Source organism: Bubalus bubalis, chromosome 18 (assembly GCF_019923935.1).
Source record: "Bubalus bubalis isolate 160015118507 breed Murrah chromosome 18, NDDB_SH_1, whole genome shotgun sequence".
NCBI classification, from domain to species: domain Eukaryota; kingdom Metazoa; phylum Chordata; class Mammalia; order Artiodactyla; family Bovidae; genus Bubalus; species Bubalus bubalis.
Genome location: NC_059174.1, coordinates 54,880,832 through 54,896,104, shown reverse-complemented (window position 1 = coordinate 54,896,104; position 15,273 = coordinate 54,880,832). Strand labels below are relative to the sequence as shown.

Genomic DNA, 15,273 nt, shown 5'->3' with positions numbered 1-15,273 from the left:
GGAGGAGGGCATCACTGCATTTATTTCCGACCCTTTATGAGTCCTACCATGCCAGGACCGGGTCCCTCGACCCCGCCCCACACAGCTCCCACGCGTTCCCACGCGTGGCTTAGACCCGAGGGACGACAACTCCCGGCAGGCCTTGCGGCAGGAGACTGCAGCCCAGGGCTCCTGGGAAAAGTATTGCAGGTCGGCTTCACCGGCGAGCTAATTAAAAAGGCCCGCAAGGGAGAGTCAATTAAGCTCTAATTAGGAGATAATGGAGGGGGTTAAGCAAACAGGCCTCCATTTTATTCTTGGCCCTTAGGGAAAAGGAGCTTTGACTTCGCTTGCAGCGGAGTAGGAGGCGGCCCAGCACCAAAAATAATGAGGGAAGAGAAAGCTAGGCGGTTGACACTCCCGGGTCAGAGGGAGAAAGGGCTGGGATCTGGACTCCAGGGTTTGAGGAGGAGGGAACTAGGCGGTGTGGACTCCCTGGCTGGGAGGGAGCGGAGGCTGGCCGCCCCCCCAGATGGGGCGAGGGGCCCCATCGGGGGTAAGTCCCCCGGGTGCGGAGGTGGGGCTGCATCGCTGCTGCGGGATTGGCCGAGGCGGGGGTGTGTGCGGCAATCCCTGATTGGCTGCGGCGGAGGCGGGGAGCCGCCTGGGCGCCGCACCCTTGCGGCTCCAGCCTAGGTGGTAGGGGAGGAGGACTGGGCAGGTGGGAAGAAAAACAAGGAGACATCCTGCGGGGAAGGACTCAGAATCTGAGTGCCCGGGCCTGTGGCTTTTCGTACTGGGGAACCAGAATTTGGGAACAAAATGTCTCAGGGTCGAATTACGCAGACACAGTGACCTAAGGGGCGGAGTTTGAGGATACAGCAGGAGCAACAGTTTGGTGTCACTGTAACCTGGTGCAGGAGATGCGGGAACTTTGACCACGGAAGATTTGGGGGGGGCGGTGCGCACGGTGACCTCGGGGCACGATATAGGGAACACTGAAACAGGTTTGAATTGCTAGCGATTAGAGAGATCCTGAGGGGCTGTAGGGCTTCCCAAGTTGCTCAGTGGGTAAATAATCCGCCTGCAATGCAGGAGAAGCGGGTTCGATCCCTGCTGAGTCGAGAAGGAGGAGAGCTTGGCAACCCACTCCAGTATTCTTGCCAGGAAAATCCCATGGACACAGTCGGACACAAATGAAGCAACTGAGCACGCACGCACTCAGCAGGGACTGTAATCGACTGTCTGTCTCTGGGGGTCATGAAACTGGGGAGACAGTCTTGAAGGGGCGTGACCAGGGAATCCTGCCTAGAGGCTGCTCACTGAGGCTCACTGATGAACTGGCGGCTGCCGCTGCTGCTGCTGCTGCGTCGCTTCAGTCGTGTCCCACTCTGTGCGACCCCAGAGACGGAAGCCCACCAGGAACTGAACAATTTCAGGCGTCCCTGATGAAAAGGGCTGGAAGGAGGCACGGTGAACTCTTTTGTGTTTATCTCTTTAAAAAGTTACCAAGAGTACACGTATATCTTCTGGTTGGAAAGGAAACCTATATTCAAACAGGGAAGTATCCGGACAGAGTAAAGATCTCCCTTCATCCCTATCTGCCTCCGTCTTCAGAGTCCTTTCCCTTCAAAAGTGTATTTTTACATAACATCTGCGCCCACCGACCTTAATTGCGTGGTTTTTCTTTTCACCAAGAATCGCGATATGTGAAGATTTCTGCTCCCCACCCCTCCCTTCTTTTCCCTTTAGCTCTCCACCACGGTACTGTACCTATTAAAATGCATTTCTGAAAACCGCTGAATGCACACTCTAGTGTCGGGGCTGGAAGGAGGATGTGTTTCAAGTTACTCCCTTCTGCTCGCGGGGTCTAGCGCATGCGCTCTGCGGTAGGGCCCTGCTCCCCGCTGGCGCCCTGCAACTGGGAAGGCCAGGCCCGCCTGGGGTGCTAGGCTGACAAACCATCCTACTGCCGGGGGCGTGAGCGGGGCGGGGCCAGAACGTCTTTATCCCGGGCCGCGCCCTGGGCGGGCACAGATACCAGCCACACAGACCATGGCTGCAGCGGCATTGAAGCAGGTGGGTTCGCGGCCCAGTGCCGGGGTCTGGGGAGCTCTTAGGGGAGGCGCACTTCCGGGACCACTCGCCGGTGGCCCATCCGGTGGGGCGCAGGTACTCCCGCACTCAGGTTCCGCTGCAGGGAGCCAAGGAGGAGGGGGCCCCTTAGAAAGGAGCACGAGGCTTTAATGGGGATGAAGGGAGAGAAGTAATCGGTGGGAAGGGGGACCCAGATGGGACTTCTAGGGATGGACATATGGAAGAGGAGACGGCAATGGGAGAAGCATGGGACTGGGGTGACGGGATGGATTAGGAGGGAAGGGAGACTTTGGGGGTGCCAGAATAAGATTCCCAGACCCTCTAGGTGTGGGAGCAGGATGAAGGCAGAGTTCAGTTTCAGGTCTGGACTGGTACTAGGACCCAAAGCCCTATTTTCTTGGCACTAAAGATAGAGGTAGAATGTTGTGTCCCCGAAACCCCTTATCTGAAACTCTGCGCCAGGGTTGAAAATAGAGTTAATACCTCATTGTCAGCGACAGAGATTCTCCTGCTGTGAATGGGACCCTCCATTCTTACTGATACATGTCAACAGGCAGAGCTTCGGAGAGCCTGTGATTTGAGAGAACAGGGTTTCTCAGTGAGGAAGGAAACAATAACAACTCGAAGAAGGGAGTCTTTATAACCCTTGACAGCTGCAGCTTAACGTTGGGAAAAATGGTTCCTGTTAACTTTGTACCTGACTTTATATGGGACTCTTAGCTTGATGGATAGCAGGACAGATGTTTCCTTTCTGAGTTGAGACGGAGACCAGCCTGGGCTGTGTCTGGGACAATCTTGACTTTACGATGACACTCCTGGGCCGTGGTGGTAGGACAGCCTTGGGCTGTGAGTGCTGGGGTCAGTGGAGATTCCATCATATTATAGAGCTTTGCTCTGTGCATACGCCACCCCAACTCCAACTATTTCTCATTTCCTAATTCAGCCCCAGAGCTTTTTACAACTCTAGGTCCCTAAAGCTCAGGGATCATCTGAGATCTCCTTGGGGCCCAATCCCCCAGTGGTTTGGGGTATCAGGTGGTGGAGCATCTTCCCTGAGGGGAGGTGAGACCCCTGCCCCCAGAAAAATATCCTGGGAGGGTGAAGGCAGCTTCTCCCAGTGTGACAGTGTCTCTATGGCCAGTACAGATTTATAATCTCCTGGAAACAGTGCCCAGCACCTTTTCTCTGCCTTGTGGGTGTGTTTTCCTGCTCCTCTCTGTCTCTCCTGGATATCTCTGTCTCCAAGCATCGCTGAGGCAGTTTCTCTCCAGGTGTTGGCATCACTCTGTCTCTGCTAGTCTCTCCTCATTTCCCTAGGCCTCCCTTTCACTTTGTGCTGTCCCCCAATGTTGGGTCTTGATCTATTACTCTCCTTTCTCCTGTTCTTTCTTATGGCTTCAGTTCATCTTGCCTTCAGTATTTTTTTTTCCCTTGATTTCTCCAGGCTTTACCATGCTTGAATTTCCCTCCCTCGTGTGTCTTGTCTCAGTCTCTATATATATGGTGGTGGTGGTGGTGGTTTAGTCACTAAGTTGTGTCAAACTCTTGCAACCCCATGGACTGTAGCCTGCCAGGCTTCTCTGTCCAAGGGATGTCCCAGACAAGAATACTGGAGTGGGTTGCCATTTCCTCCTCCAGGGGATTTCCCCCTCTCTCTGTATGAAAGTGAAAGTGTTAGTTGCTCAATCCTGTCTGATTCTTTTTAACCCCCTGGACTGTAGCCCTCCAGGCTCCTCTGTCCATGGGATTCTCCAGGCAAGAATACTGGAGTGGGTTGCCATTCCCTTCTCCTGGGGATCTTCTCGACTCAGGGATTGAGCCCAGGTCTCCTGTATTGACAGGCAGATTCTTTATTGCTGAGCCCCTCTATGATCATATCTAATTTGACTTCTCTTGGCCTTGGATTCCTGTTCCTTAATGTCCATGTCTTTTACTTCCTTGTCTCTTATTTTTTCTCATTCTTCTTCTCTACTTTTTTCCTTTCTGCCTTCCTCTGAGGGCTGCTTTCCTGTCCACCTGCTGCCTGCCTCCGCCCTGCCAGTTGGTGTTATCTCTATGCCGGGGGTGTCTTGTCCCCCTCCTGGCCAGTAACCCGGCCCTGGCTTGGGCAAGCCACAGAGCGCCACCTAGAGGCCATCCCAGGACCCACACTCCAATCATCCCAGTAGCCCTCCAGCGCTCATAATATCCAGGACCACTCCTCAGACTTCATGGCCTAGACTTTAGGACATTCCAAACCCACAGCCCCCGTCTCCCCATGACTCACCTACTGACCAGTGACTTCGGCCATTCACATCTGTTCTCAGTTCCCTCAGCTCACAGGGCAGGAGCAGGCTAGGCTGTTCTGTCTGCCAAACCTCATCACAGCTGCCTTCCCACCGGGCTGAGGAAAGAGGTATCGCGAGGTCAGAGACTGTGTGGGAGAGGCCATCCTGCTAGACACAGACAGACCTTCTCTCCCCCGCTGGCCTCGGGCCGGACCACAGGGGAAGCGTTCATCCGAGCAGTGTCTCTCGATGACTGGGGTGGTCCCTGAGTGTATGTGGCTGCCCCTCAGTTCCCTACAGCCCTGGGAACCACAGGGAATTGGAATTGCTGGTGTCCAGGGTGTGGGACTCGGAGAAGGCAATGGCACCCCACGGAGGAGCCTGGAAGGCTGCAGTCCATGGGGTCGCTGAGGGTCGGTCGGACATGACTGACTTTTCACTTTCATACATTGGAGTGTTCTTGCCTGGAGAATCCCAGGGACGGGGGAGCCTGGTGGGCTGCCGTCTATGTGGTCGCACAGAGTTCGGACACGACTGAAGTGACTTAGCAGCAGCAGTAGCAGGGTGTGGGACTGGGGCCTCAAGTAAGCTGAGCCCAGTTGATCTAATACCCCCAAAGGGAAGGACTTGCAATTCTGGGTCTGAGGGCGGAGGGGGCTGGGGGTCTGGATCCTGAGGTGGGGGCCTGGAATCCGGGGTCTGTAATAGGAAGGGCTGGGGCCCTGGGTCCTGGGTCCTGGGGGAGCATGACCTATGGGCTCTCCACTTTTCTAACTCTTTTCAGGATTTGAGTTCCCCCGGGGAGGCCTTCACTTACCTGCACACCTTCTCTTGTCGTCCTCTGTCTGATCTGGGCTCAGGCTCCCTGAGGCTCCCCAGGGCCAAAGTTCCCTGCGGTAGGAGGCGCCTGTATTTGACTTTGCCCCAGCTTGGAGGAAGGGATGGGAGCCGATTCAGCTCTTTATTGAGATGGCCCTTGTGGGGGCAGGGAGCAGACTTGGCCTCCTTGGGGATCTCCTGCTCCATGCTGATCAGGACAGGGGAAGGGACCTGGCCAGGGCCGTGTACTCTGTCTGGAAGCACTGGGCCTGGGACAGAGCATGCCCGAGAACATCCCCAGTGCAGATTGTGGAAAAGATGGGTGCCAGGACCCCCTGCACTCTCTGTCTCCTGGTCTCATCACCTTTCTTACTTCTGTCCCCACCCTCAGATTTGGATCCCCAGATTTCTCCCTGTTCCTTGGTTTCTGTGTGGTTCCAGAAGATATGCCTCATCCAGCTTTAAGGTGACAGTGGGGATTAGGGTTTGGATCTCAAGGAAGAGGGGCTGGGGGCCTGGACCAGTGGGTCTGAGGGAGGCAAGGGCTGGGAGCTAGCTTTAGGCATCTCCAAAAGATCCAGGGTCTGAAGGTGAAGGTGGGTGGCAATGGGTTAGCCTAATTGCTTGCCATCAGGCTGTGGGAAAGAGATGAAACTGCATGTCCCGGGAGCCTCTGGGACTACAGATCCTTCTTCTCTCTGGTTCTCAGCCCCAGGGGTTCCTGGGAGTTGTAGTTTTTCAGATTGGAAGCTGTGGTCAGACTCCAGGACGCCTGTCTTTTCTCAGGCTGCTGACCTGCAGCTGGAAATGACACAGGAGCCTCATAAGAAGCCTGACCCCAGCCAGCCCCTGCTGTTCGGGAAGACATTCACCGACCACATGCTGATGGTGGAATGGAACCAGGAGAAGGGCTGGGGCCAGCCCCGAATCCAGCCCTTCCAGAACCTCACGCTGCACCCGGCCTGCTCCGCTCTGCACTACTCCCTGCAGGTGGCAGGGCGACTGCCCTCCCTCCCCTTCCTCTCCCTGCATCTCTTCCATCTTGCTGAGTCTCTTGCTGGGTCTACCTCCCTGGGTTTGCTTTTTGTGTGTTTCTCATTTCCACGCACTCCTCATCCATTTTTCTCAGGCTTGTCATGTTCCAAGTCCCATATTTATTGGGTGATGCCGGGTCCCCAGAGATGAGCAGACCCAGTTCCTTCACTTGAAAACCCCCACACTTTGGTGCCCACCCAGGGGCATCTGGACTCTGATGGAGGCAGCTGAGGTATTGTGGGAGGCCAGAAGAGGAATGCCCACCCTACCTCTGATTCGACCGAAAGTGGGGTCTTTCCTGGCAAAGAGGGGAGCTGAGGCTTTTTGTGGGAGAGGCGACATCAGTATAAAGACACAGTCCAAAGAAGAGCCTGGTATATTTGGGAGGGAAGCATGGGGTTGGAGGCTACGGGGAGGCTGAGGATGCCATTAGAACCCCAGAGGAGCTGGGACCTTGTCAAGGGCACTGGGAGCCCCGAGGGCTCTGAGCAGGCACAGAGCAGGTAGAGTAAGACCCTTCTCAGGCCATGTAAAGGATGAGCTGAGGTCAGAGCCAGGGGGATCACCAGGAGGGGATGGGGCAGAGAGATTCAGGGATACTAGGGATTGACCGGCTGGGCTAGAGAAGGGCAGGGAGGGCTGAAGACTGTGCCCAGTGGTTTAGCCGGGTGACCATGTAGACCACGGGACCATGCCGATATGGGGACATAGGAGGAGGAGGATTGGCTTTGTGGGACTTGGTGAGGGCCCACGAGGAGAGAGATGCAGGAGACATTTGACCCAGTTTCCAGCTTCAAGCTATGGCTGAAAGCAAAGTCTTTTCCAAAGAAGCTTTACTTGTTGCAAAATTTTGGAGGGACACACTGCAGTTGTAGCTGGTTGGCACTTTGACTGATTTTTGTCCCTTACGGAGTCGTTCTCCAACATTAGGCATGTTCCACCCGCCCCCCCCCCCTTTTTTTTTTCCTCTTTCTTTTCTTTTCAGAATTTTGATGGTTTTTCTTCCCACCTACTCTGGACATTTGATTCAAATGGATCAGTTCTGTGCAGAGGAGACCCAGCATGGGGAACAGATACAAAGGATGGATGGTCAGGACGTGTCTACAGAGCCCCGCCCCCAGGAAGGTGGCTTTTGGAGATCACCATTTATTTGGCTCTCCTTTCAGCCCAGCATGACAGGATGTCCTCCAACAGTACTTTTGGAGGACAAAAGTACTTTTGGGGACCCAGTACTTTTTCTTTAGTAGAGTGAGTGAAGATGAAGGGGTTGAGCATCCAAAAAAACATGTCTTTCATGATAGCTCTTACATAGGGCTCCCCAAGTGGCACAGTGGTAAAGAATCCGCCTGCCAATGCAGGAGACGCAAGAGATGCGGGTTCGATCCCTGGGTTGGGAAGATCTCCTGGAGGAGAAAATGGCAACCCACTCCAGTATTCTTGCCTGGAGAATCCCATGAACAGAGGAGGCTGATGGGCTACAGTCCGTGGGATCACAGAGTCGGACACGACCGAGTGACGAACACTTTCGTTTTTCCTTCTTTTAATGTAGCCTAGAGATTCTTGGGCAGCCCTTGAAGAGCTTTGTCCTCCTTTTCTGCTGCTGTGTAGTATTCCATCCTAAAAATGCCTCCTTTAGGCGATCACCTGTTGCTGGACACTTAGGTTGTTCCCAGTCTTGTGCTATTATAAACAGCACTGCAATAAACCAGCAAACACTTCACTTCCCTTAAGAGCAAATGTATCTCTCCTTTCAATTTCTGGAACTGTTGGCTCAAAGGCTGTATGTGCTTGTGATTGCTGACAGATGTTGAGTCATCAATATCTTCTGTGACAGATGTTGTGACATAGCTGTGTCAATTTCCACACTTACCAGCCAGACCTGTTTTCCCTGTGCCCGGGATGACCCTTGTCACACTTTTAGATGTCTTGTAACCTCCTAAGTGCTTTTAAAGGTACTTCAAGGTAATTTTAATTTGCCTTTTCCCCCCGATTATGAATGGAGTTGACCATCTTTTCACAATGGAAGAGCCATTTTTAGTTCCTTCCTGTGAACTGTCCATTTTCTTGGCTGATTTTTCTATTAGAGTGGGTTTCTGTATTTATTTGTAGGAGTACTTTGTGTATTAAAGATAAGTCATTTGTGATGTGAGTCGAAAGTTTCTACCCAGTTTATTTTGATTTTTATGCAGTCTTTTTGATTTCTGTGATTTGTCATATTTAGAACACCAGCCCCAATTCAAAATATAAAATGGTCCTTTTGTGTTTTCCTTTATTGCTTATAGAAGAAATTTCATTTAAACCTGAAAATTTTCCTGATGTGAGGTATGAGGTAGCTGCTGTTGCTGCTGCTAAGTCGCTTCAGTCGTGTCCGATTCTGTGCGACCCCATAGACAGTAGCCCACCAGGCTCCGCCGTCCCTGGGATTCTCCAGGCAAGAACACTGGAGTGGGTTGCCATTTCCTTCTCCAATGCATGAAAGTGAAAAGTGAAAGTGAAGTCGCTCAGTCGTGTCCGACTCTTAGCGACCCTATGGACTGCAGCCTACCAGGCTCCTCCGTCCATGGAATTTTCCAGGCAAGAGTACTGGAGTGGGGTGCCACTGCCTTCTCTGGTATGAGGTAGGGATCCAACTTAATTTTTTTCCCCCCAGAAATGGATATTTGGTTGTTCAGCACCATTTAACTGAATTGATCATGTTTTGTACAATTTTTACTGAAATACAGTTGGGTTACAATATTGTGGTGGTCTCAGGTATACAGCAAAGTGATTCAGCTATACGATAATCCACTTTCTAGTCTCTCGCATTGTTTGATCTGTCAGTTCATTTGTCAATGTCACTTCAAGTGTTGTAGATTCATAATCTGTTTTCATATGTGATAAGGCAGCTTACCACTCTTACCTCTTGCCCTTATTTTTACATTTTTTCCCAAAATACTCCAATTATTTTTATTTTGCATTCTTCATTCATTCATTTATTCATCCAGTCAACAGAAACCTACTATGCACCAAGAAGTTACCTGGGGTTGGTGGGAGTAGGAGGGTGGTTCTTTAGTGATTTCTTTATTTATGTATTTGTTGATGAACATTTAAATTGCTTCCATATCTTGGTTATTGTAAATAGCACTGCTATGAACACAGGGGTGCAGACATCTTTTTGAATTAGTTCTGTCTGATATATGCCCACAAGTGGGGTTGTTGAATCATACAGCAAATAGTTTTTTTTTTTTTTTTAGAAACCTCCATACTGTATTCCATAATGGTTGCACCAATTTATATTCCCACCAACAGTGTAGGAGGGGTCCCTTTCTCTACACCTTCTCCAGCATTGGTTATTTGTAGACATTTGAATGATGGCCATACTGACCTATGAAGTGGTACCTCTCTGTAGTTTTCATTTGTATTTTTCTAATAATTAGCGATATTGAGCATCTTGTCCCTATTGGCCATCTGGGTGGACATTGTATGATTTCATCCATGGCTATTCAAGTATTTCTCTAAAACACAAAGGCTATTTAAAAAGATAACTTCTGGGAATTCCCTGGTGGTCCAGTGGTTAAGACTTTGAGCTCTCACTGCCAAATGACCTAGGTTCAATCCCTAGTCAGGGGACTAAGATCCCACAAAGCATGTGGTGTGGCCAGATAAACAAACAGGTAACTTTCATGTCATCTTCATTCCTAAGAAATGGTCCCAGTAACATGGAAAGGGTTTAAAAAAGCATGTTCCTTGCTTTGGGTCTCTCTGTTCTGCTTTCTCTGGCTTCTGTCCTTTGCTGTCTCCTCTCCTGGTCTGTCTGGATCTTTCCTCTCTCTCCTCCTCTCTGTGCTCAGCGGGTTAATCTCTTCCCTGCTCACTGTATTTTTCTGTGTCTGTATCCCTGTGTATCAGCCTGTGTCTCTCCCTGGCTGGGTAAGCTGTCTCCCTGAACCCTGACCTCCTGCCCTGCCTGTCTCTGCAGCTCTTTGAAGGCATGAAGGCATTCAAAGGCAGGGACCAGCGCGTGCGCCTCTTCCGACCTTGGCTCAACATGGAACGGATGCTGCGCTCAGCCCTCCGCCTCTGCCTACCGGTGAGGGGCCCCCGGCCGCCCGAGGAGGGTGGGGCAGGGGGGCATGGGCGGGGGCCAGGGTCAAGAGGGTCCCCTGACTCATCTTCATCCTGCCCAGAGTTTCGACAAAATTGAGTTGCTGGAGTGCATCCGCCGGCTGGTGGAAGTGGACCAGGACTGGGTCCCTGGCAGCACAGGCAGTAGCCTCTACGTTCGGCCCGTGTTGATCGGGAACGAGGTGGGCCGGCTCTGGGGGCTGGGGAGCCACACTTGGGGGGCGGGTTGCCTTCCTGAAGGAGAAGGGCCGGGGACCTAGGCTTGGGTCAGGAAAGGGGCTAGGGGCCTGGATTCCTGGGTCCCTGATGCCCCCTTCTGCCCATCACAGCCCTCGCTAGGTGTCGGCCACCCTACTCGAGCCCTCCTGTTCGTCATTCTCAGCCCTGTGGGCTCCTACTTCCCTGGAGATGCCTTGAAACCTGTCTCCCTCCTGGCAGATCCATCATTCATCCGGGCCTGGGTGGGTGGGGTCGGCAACTACAAGCTGGGAGGGTAAGTAGTCCCTTGCCCACCCCCAGGTCTGGTGCACTGGGCGTCAGAGACACAGGGTGTGTCTTTGGATGTCCAATGGAGAAACTCAGATTGGCCCCCAGGGAAGTCTCTAGAAATGAATTTACACTTAGCTCACTGGTCTCTCCTCCAGGTAGCCTCCCCTGAAAACCCAACCTTCCTCAGCTCCCATAATGCCCAGGGGCTCTGGCATCCACCACCCTGCCTGTGGACTTCCTGTGGATTTATCTGTCTTGCCAAGGGCATCAGCTCAGCAGGGCAAGGAGGGTTAGGATGGGGATAAGGCAGAGGGTGGGCTTAGGATGTGTTGGGACAGCAAGTGTGGCCCCAGCTGGGAGTTCATTCAGGTCCTTTCAAAACATATCTCGTTGAAGTTTCCTGATGGTCAATGTGAACTTCTCGATGTTCAAGCTGGTTTTAGAAAAGGCAGTGGAACCAGAGATCAAATTGCCAACATCCACTGGATCATGGAAAAAGCAAGAGAGTTCCAGAAAAACATCTATTTCTGCTTTATTGGCTATGCCAAAGCCTTTGACTGTGTGGATCACAATAAACTGTGGAAAATTCTGAACAAGATGGGAATACCAGACCACCTGACCTGCCTCTTGAGAAACCTATATGCAGGTCAGGAAGAAACAGAACTGGACATGAAACAACAGGCTGGTTCCAAATAGGAAAAGGAGTACGTCAAGGCTGTATATTGTCACCCTGCTTATTTAACTTATATGCAGAGTACATCATGAGAAATGCTGGGCTGGAATGAAGCAGAAGCTGGAATCAAGATTGCTGGGAGAAATATCAATAACTGCAGATATGCAGATGACACCACCCTTATGGCAGAAAGCAAAGAACTAAAGAGCCTCTTGATGAATGTGAAAGAGGAGAGTGAAAAAGTTGGCTTAAAGTTCAACATTCAGAAAACTAAGATCATGTCATCTGGTCCCATCACTTCATGGCAAATAGATGGGGAAACAGTGGCAGACTTTATTTTCTTGGGCTCCAAAATCACTGCAGATTGTGATTGCAGCCATGAAATTAAAAGACGCTTGCTCCTTGGTAGGAAAGTTATGACCAGCCTAGATAGCATATTAAAAAAGCAGAGACATTACTTTGCCAACAAAGGTCAGTCTAGTCAAGGCTATGGTTTTTCCACTAGTCATGTATGGATGTGAGAGCTGGACTATAAAGAAAACTGAGTGCCGAAGAATTGATGCTTTTGAACTGTGGTGTTGGAGAAGACTCTTGAGGGTCCCTTGGACTGCAAGGAGATCCAACCAGTCCATCCTAAAGGAGATCAGTCCTGAGTGTTCCTTGGAAGGACTGATGTTGAAGCTGAAACTTCAATTCTTTGGCCACCTGATGCAAAGAGCTGACTCATTTGAAAAGACCCTGATGCTGGGAAAGATTGAAGGCGGGAGAAGAAGGGGAAGACAGAGGATGAAATGGTTGGATGGCATCACCGACTCAATGGACATGAGTTTGAGTAAGCTCCAGGGGTTGGTGATGGACACAGAGACCTGGCGTGGTGCAGTCCATGGGGTTGCAAAGAGTCAGATACGACTGAACAACTGAACTGAACTGAACTGAACCCCTATGTTGGGTGAAGCTGGGGACACAGATGAGTCTGATCTGGGCCCTGCCCTCCATGGGCTCCCAGGCTGGTGGGAGCCCAAGTATCCAGGACAGCACGTGCTCTGATGGAAATGACCAGAACATGGGAAAGTCTTCACAAAGGAGGTCCGATGGGTAGGGTGGAGATGGTTTCCTGAATACAAAAGTGGTGTGTATGTGAGTCGTCCAGTCATGTCTGACTCTTCACGACCCCATGGACTGTGGCTCGCCAGGCTCCTCCGTCTGTGGAATTCTCTAGGCAAGAATACTGAAGTGGGTGGATTTCAAATCCTGGGAACACACCAGTGGAGGCAGTGGGGAGGGGCAGAGTCACCGAAGTTGTCAGAGAAGAAAAATAAGTCTGGCGTTTGCAAAAGGCTTAACAGGTAGTCCCAGACCAGGCCCAGCCCTGAACACTGGACTGAAGGGCTGGGATCTTGTCCTAGAGGCAGTGGGGAGCCCTGAGAGGCTTGTGAGCAGACGAGGTGCGAGGTCAGGTCTGGGTGAGAGACAGTGAGTGTTAAATCAGGGCAAAACGGGAAAGCATCGAGGTGGCCAGTTGATCGCGAGAGCCCAGAGGAGGCTTGAAACCCAGCCTGGAGGTTCAGTAAGCCTCTCAGAGGAGATGACGTCACAGCTGTTTGTGAGTGGGGCGGGAGCAGGATGAGCGCTGGTCTGGAAAGACTCACATCGGGCCACGTCGGGGGAAGGCTGGGGGTCCCTTGACCTGGTCCACCATGTTGCTGTCCGCCAGGAATTACGGGCCCACCGTGTTAGTGCAGCAGGAGGCACAAAAGAAGGGCTGCGAGCAGGTCCTCTGGCTGTATGGGCCTGATCACGAGCTCACGGAGGTGGGCACCATGAACATCTTCGTCTTCTGGACCTATGAGGACGGGGGTGAGCCCACCCATGACCAACCCCAGGCTGGGCGGAAGTGGGCGGGAGCAGAAATTCTTAGTGGCTGCAGGTTTTGGGGCTTGGCTGTGAGTGGGGTGGCTCCTAAGAGGATGGGATGGTGTGAGGTTACACGCCCCCTCCCCCTTCTCTTCCACCTGACCCAGTGCTGGAACTGGTGACCCCCCCACTGGACGGCATCATCCTACCTGGAATAGTCCGACAGAGTCTGCTGGACTTGGCCCGGACCTGGGTGAGGGCATGCTGTCTTTGGGTGGCCAGAGTGATGGGGTACTGCTGTGTTGCAGGACTGGAGTATTGGGGGTGGTGGAGGGGACTGGGCACAATGGCATGTCTCTTTTTCACCATCCACACAGAGTGGGGAGCAGAGCAGCCCCCCGGGCTCAGAGGTTATTTGTGTCTCGCCCCGCAGGGTGAATTCCGAGTGGTAGAGCGTAAGATCACCATGAAGGAGTTCCTGCGGGCGCTGGAGGATGGCCGGGTCCGAGAAGTCTTCGGTTCAGGCACCGCTTGCCAGGTCTGCCCCGTGCACCAAATCCTGTACCAAGGCAAGGTGAGGAAGGGCCAGCTTGGAGCGTGAGGAAGGGCCGGCTTGGACCGTCAGGGAGAAGAAGGGGGTGGGGGCCCGTCCTTACCACCCTTTCTTCCCCAGCATTTCCACATTCCCACCATGGAAAACGGGCCCCAGCTCATTCTCCGCTTCCACAAGGAACTGAAGGCGATCCAGGTGAGGTGCACCAGCTGGGAGCTGGGCTGGATGCTTGGTTGCCCAAGAGAAGTTCACATCCCACTAGCCTCTGAACTGAGGCTTCCCTTCCCCCACCATAGTCCCACCAGCTGAAAATGGCTCCTTCCATTGGCCTCTGGGCCTCCGATTGAGTTTGCTTTCCTCAAGGCCCTGTGGCCTAGAACACTTCTTGGGACTAAATGGTGCTTCTCTGTGAGCCTCGGGAGCCCTGGCTTGAGAAATTCCCTTCCCATGAGCCTCCGGGACCTGAAGCCAACCTTCTGGCCACTGAGTTCCAAGTCCCAGAGATCCCCAGGAGCCCTGGGCTATTCCGCTGGCTTGAGAAATCTTGCTCCTACCAGCCTCTGCACTCTGCTCCGACTCTGTGGCCTAAGAACGTTTCCTATCATAAGCCCCTGGAGGTACTTTCATACGTCTGAACCGAGCTATCTGGCCTTTCCTGGCACTGGAACTGGAGCTCCTTTTCTGTGAGTTTCTGTAAATTCCAGAGTATCTGGACCGAGAACTACACCTCCTGCCTATCCAGGTTTTCTCAGCTGAAGAACTTTTTCCCCGAGCCTTCAGGGCCTTACAAGAACTCCTCTTCGCAGAACTACAACTCCTTTGGGCCTCTGCGCCACCTTTGCCACGTTCGGTGGGCTTCCGGGAAGTGGCCTCATTTCCCATGAGGCCCTGGGGCGTAACTTTGCCGGCACTCAGGCTAGGATGCCCCAGGGCCTGCTGGGAGTTGTAGTGTGGTTTCCTCTCACCTCAGCCTGTGTTATTCTATAGTACGGATCAAAAGCCCATGAATGGATGCTCCCGGTGTAATGCTCTGGGCTACGCTGGACCACTCTACGGACCACCGACCTGTAGCATCCAGCCCCCTTTGGACCTTCACCTCCGTACCAATGACTCACCTGAAGTGCAATATGAAGTAAAAGACGGGGGAGCTCGGACGCCTGGATCTCCGGTGCCCCCATGTTACACTCCCAAAGCCATAAGGGCCTGACCCAGGCGACTTGGCCCCTAGCCCCGCTATTCAGGCCTTGGGGACCTGTACTCCCCGCTGCTCCGTGTTGTGGGTCAGGGATACACTTTGACCCCAAATCTGCATCTCCGTTTTCAGGCCAGATCTCCCGGTGCTACAGTTGATTTTTTTTTTTTTCCCTAGCTGCGATTTTGAAATAAAATGCCAAAGAACAAGA

General features: G+C 52.5%; 1 protein-coding gene and 1 long non-coding RNA gene across 4 annotated transcripts; one reads left to right on the top strand and one right to left on the bottom strand.

The window, feature by feature from the left end:
- Positions 1 to 1,189: 1,189 nt before the first annotated feature.
- LOC102397151 lies at positions 1,190 to 5,259 on the bottom strand. 2 transcript variants are annotated; one of them, XR_006545864.2, is made up of 4 exons: positions 5,161 to 5,259; positions 4,343 to 4,459; positions 2,560 to 2,646; positions 1,190 to 1,437 (listed from the first exon to the last, which is right to left on the bottom strand). It is a non-coding gene; the product is annotated as an uncharacterized LOC102397151 (long non-coding RNA). The 2 variants fall into 2 exon arrangements; XR_003104717.3 differs by lacking the exon at positions 1,190 to 1,437 and adding an exon at positions 2,032 to 2,173.
- On the top strand, positions 1,433 to 15,273 carry BCAT2 (branched chain amino acid transaminase 2). 2 transcript variants are annotated; one of them, XM_006050918.4, is made up of 11 exons: positions 1,433 to 2,058; positions 5,554 to 5,628; positions 5,949 to 6,152; positions 10,156 to 10,266; positions 10,364 to 10,483; positions 10,631 to 10,794; positions 13,178 to 13,320; positions 13,485 to 13,570; positions 13,751 to 13,891; positions 13,991 to 14,065; positions 14,858 to 15,273. In XM_006050918.4, exons 1-11 carry the CDS (start codon positions 2,035 to 2,037, stop codon positions 14,894 to 14,896), a joined length of 1,182 nt encoding a protein of 393 aa, XP_006050980.1. In that variant the 5' UTR covers positions 1,433 to 2,034; the 3' UTR covers positions 14,897 to 15,273. The 2 variants fall into 2 exon arrangements, with proteins under 2 accessions (XP_006050980.1, XP_006050982.1); XM_006050920.4 differs by lacking the exons at positions 5,554 to 5,628; positions 5,949 to 6,152.

Bases quoted from the DNA above. Each gene is read 5' to 3' on its own strand.
- BCAT2 (XM_006050918.4), top strand. From the start codon at position 2,035: ATGGCTGCAGCGGCATTGAAGCAG. The intron at 10,484-10,630 runs GTGGGCCGGCTC...TGCCCATCACAG, and splicing joins CCGTGTTGATCGGGAACGAG to CCCTCGCTAGGTGTCGGCCA. The intron at 13,321-13,484 runs GTGAGCCCACCC...CACCTGACCCAG, and splicing joins CTGGACCTATGAGGACGGGG to TGCTGGAACTGGTGACCCCC.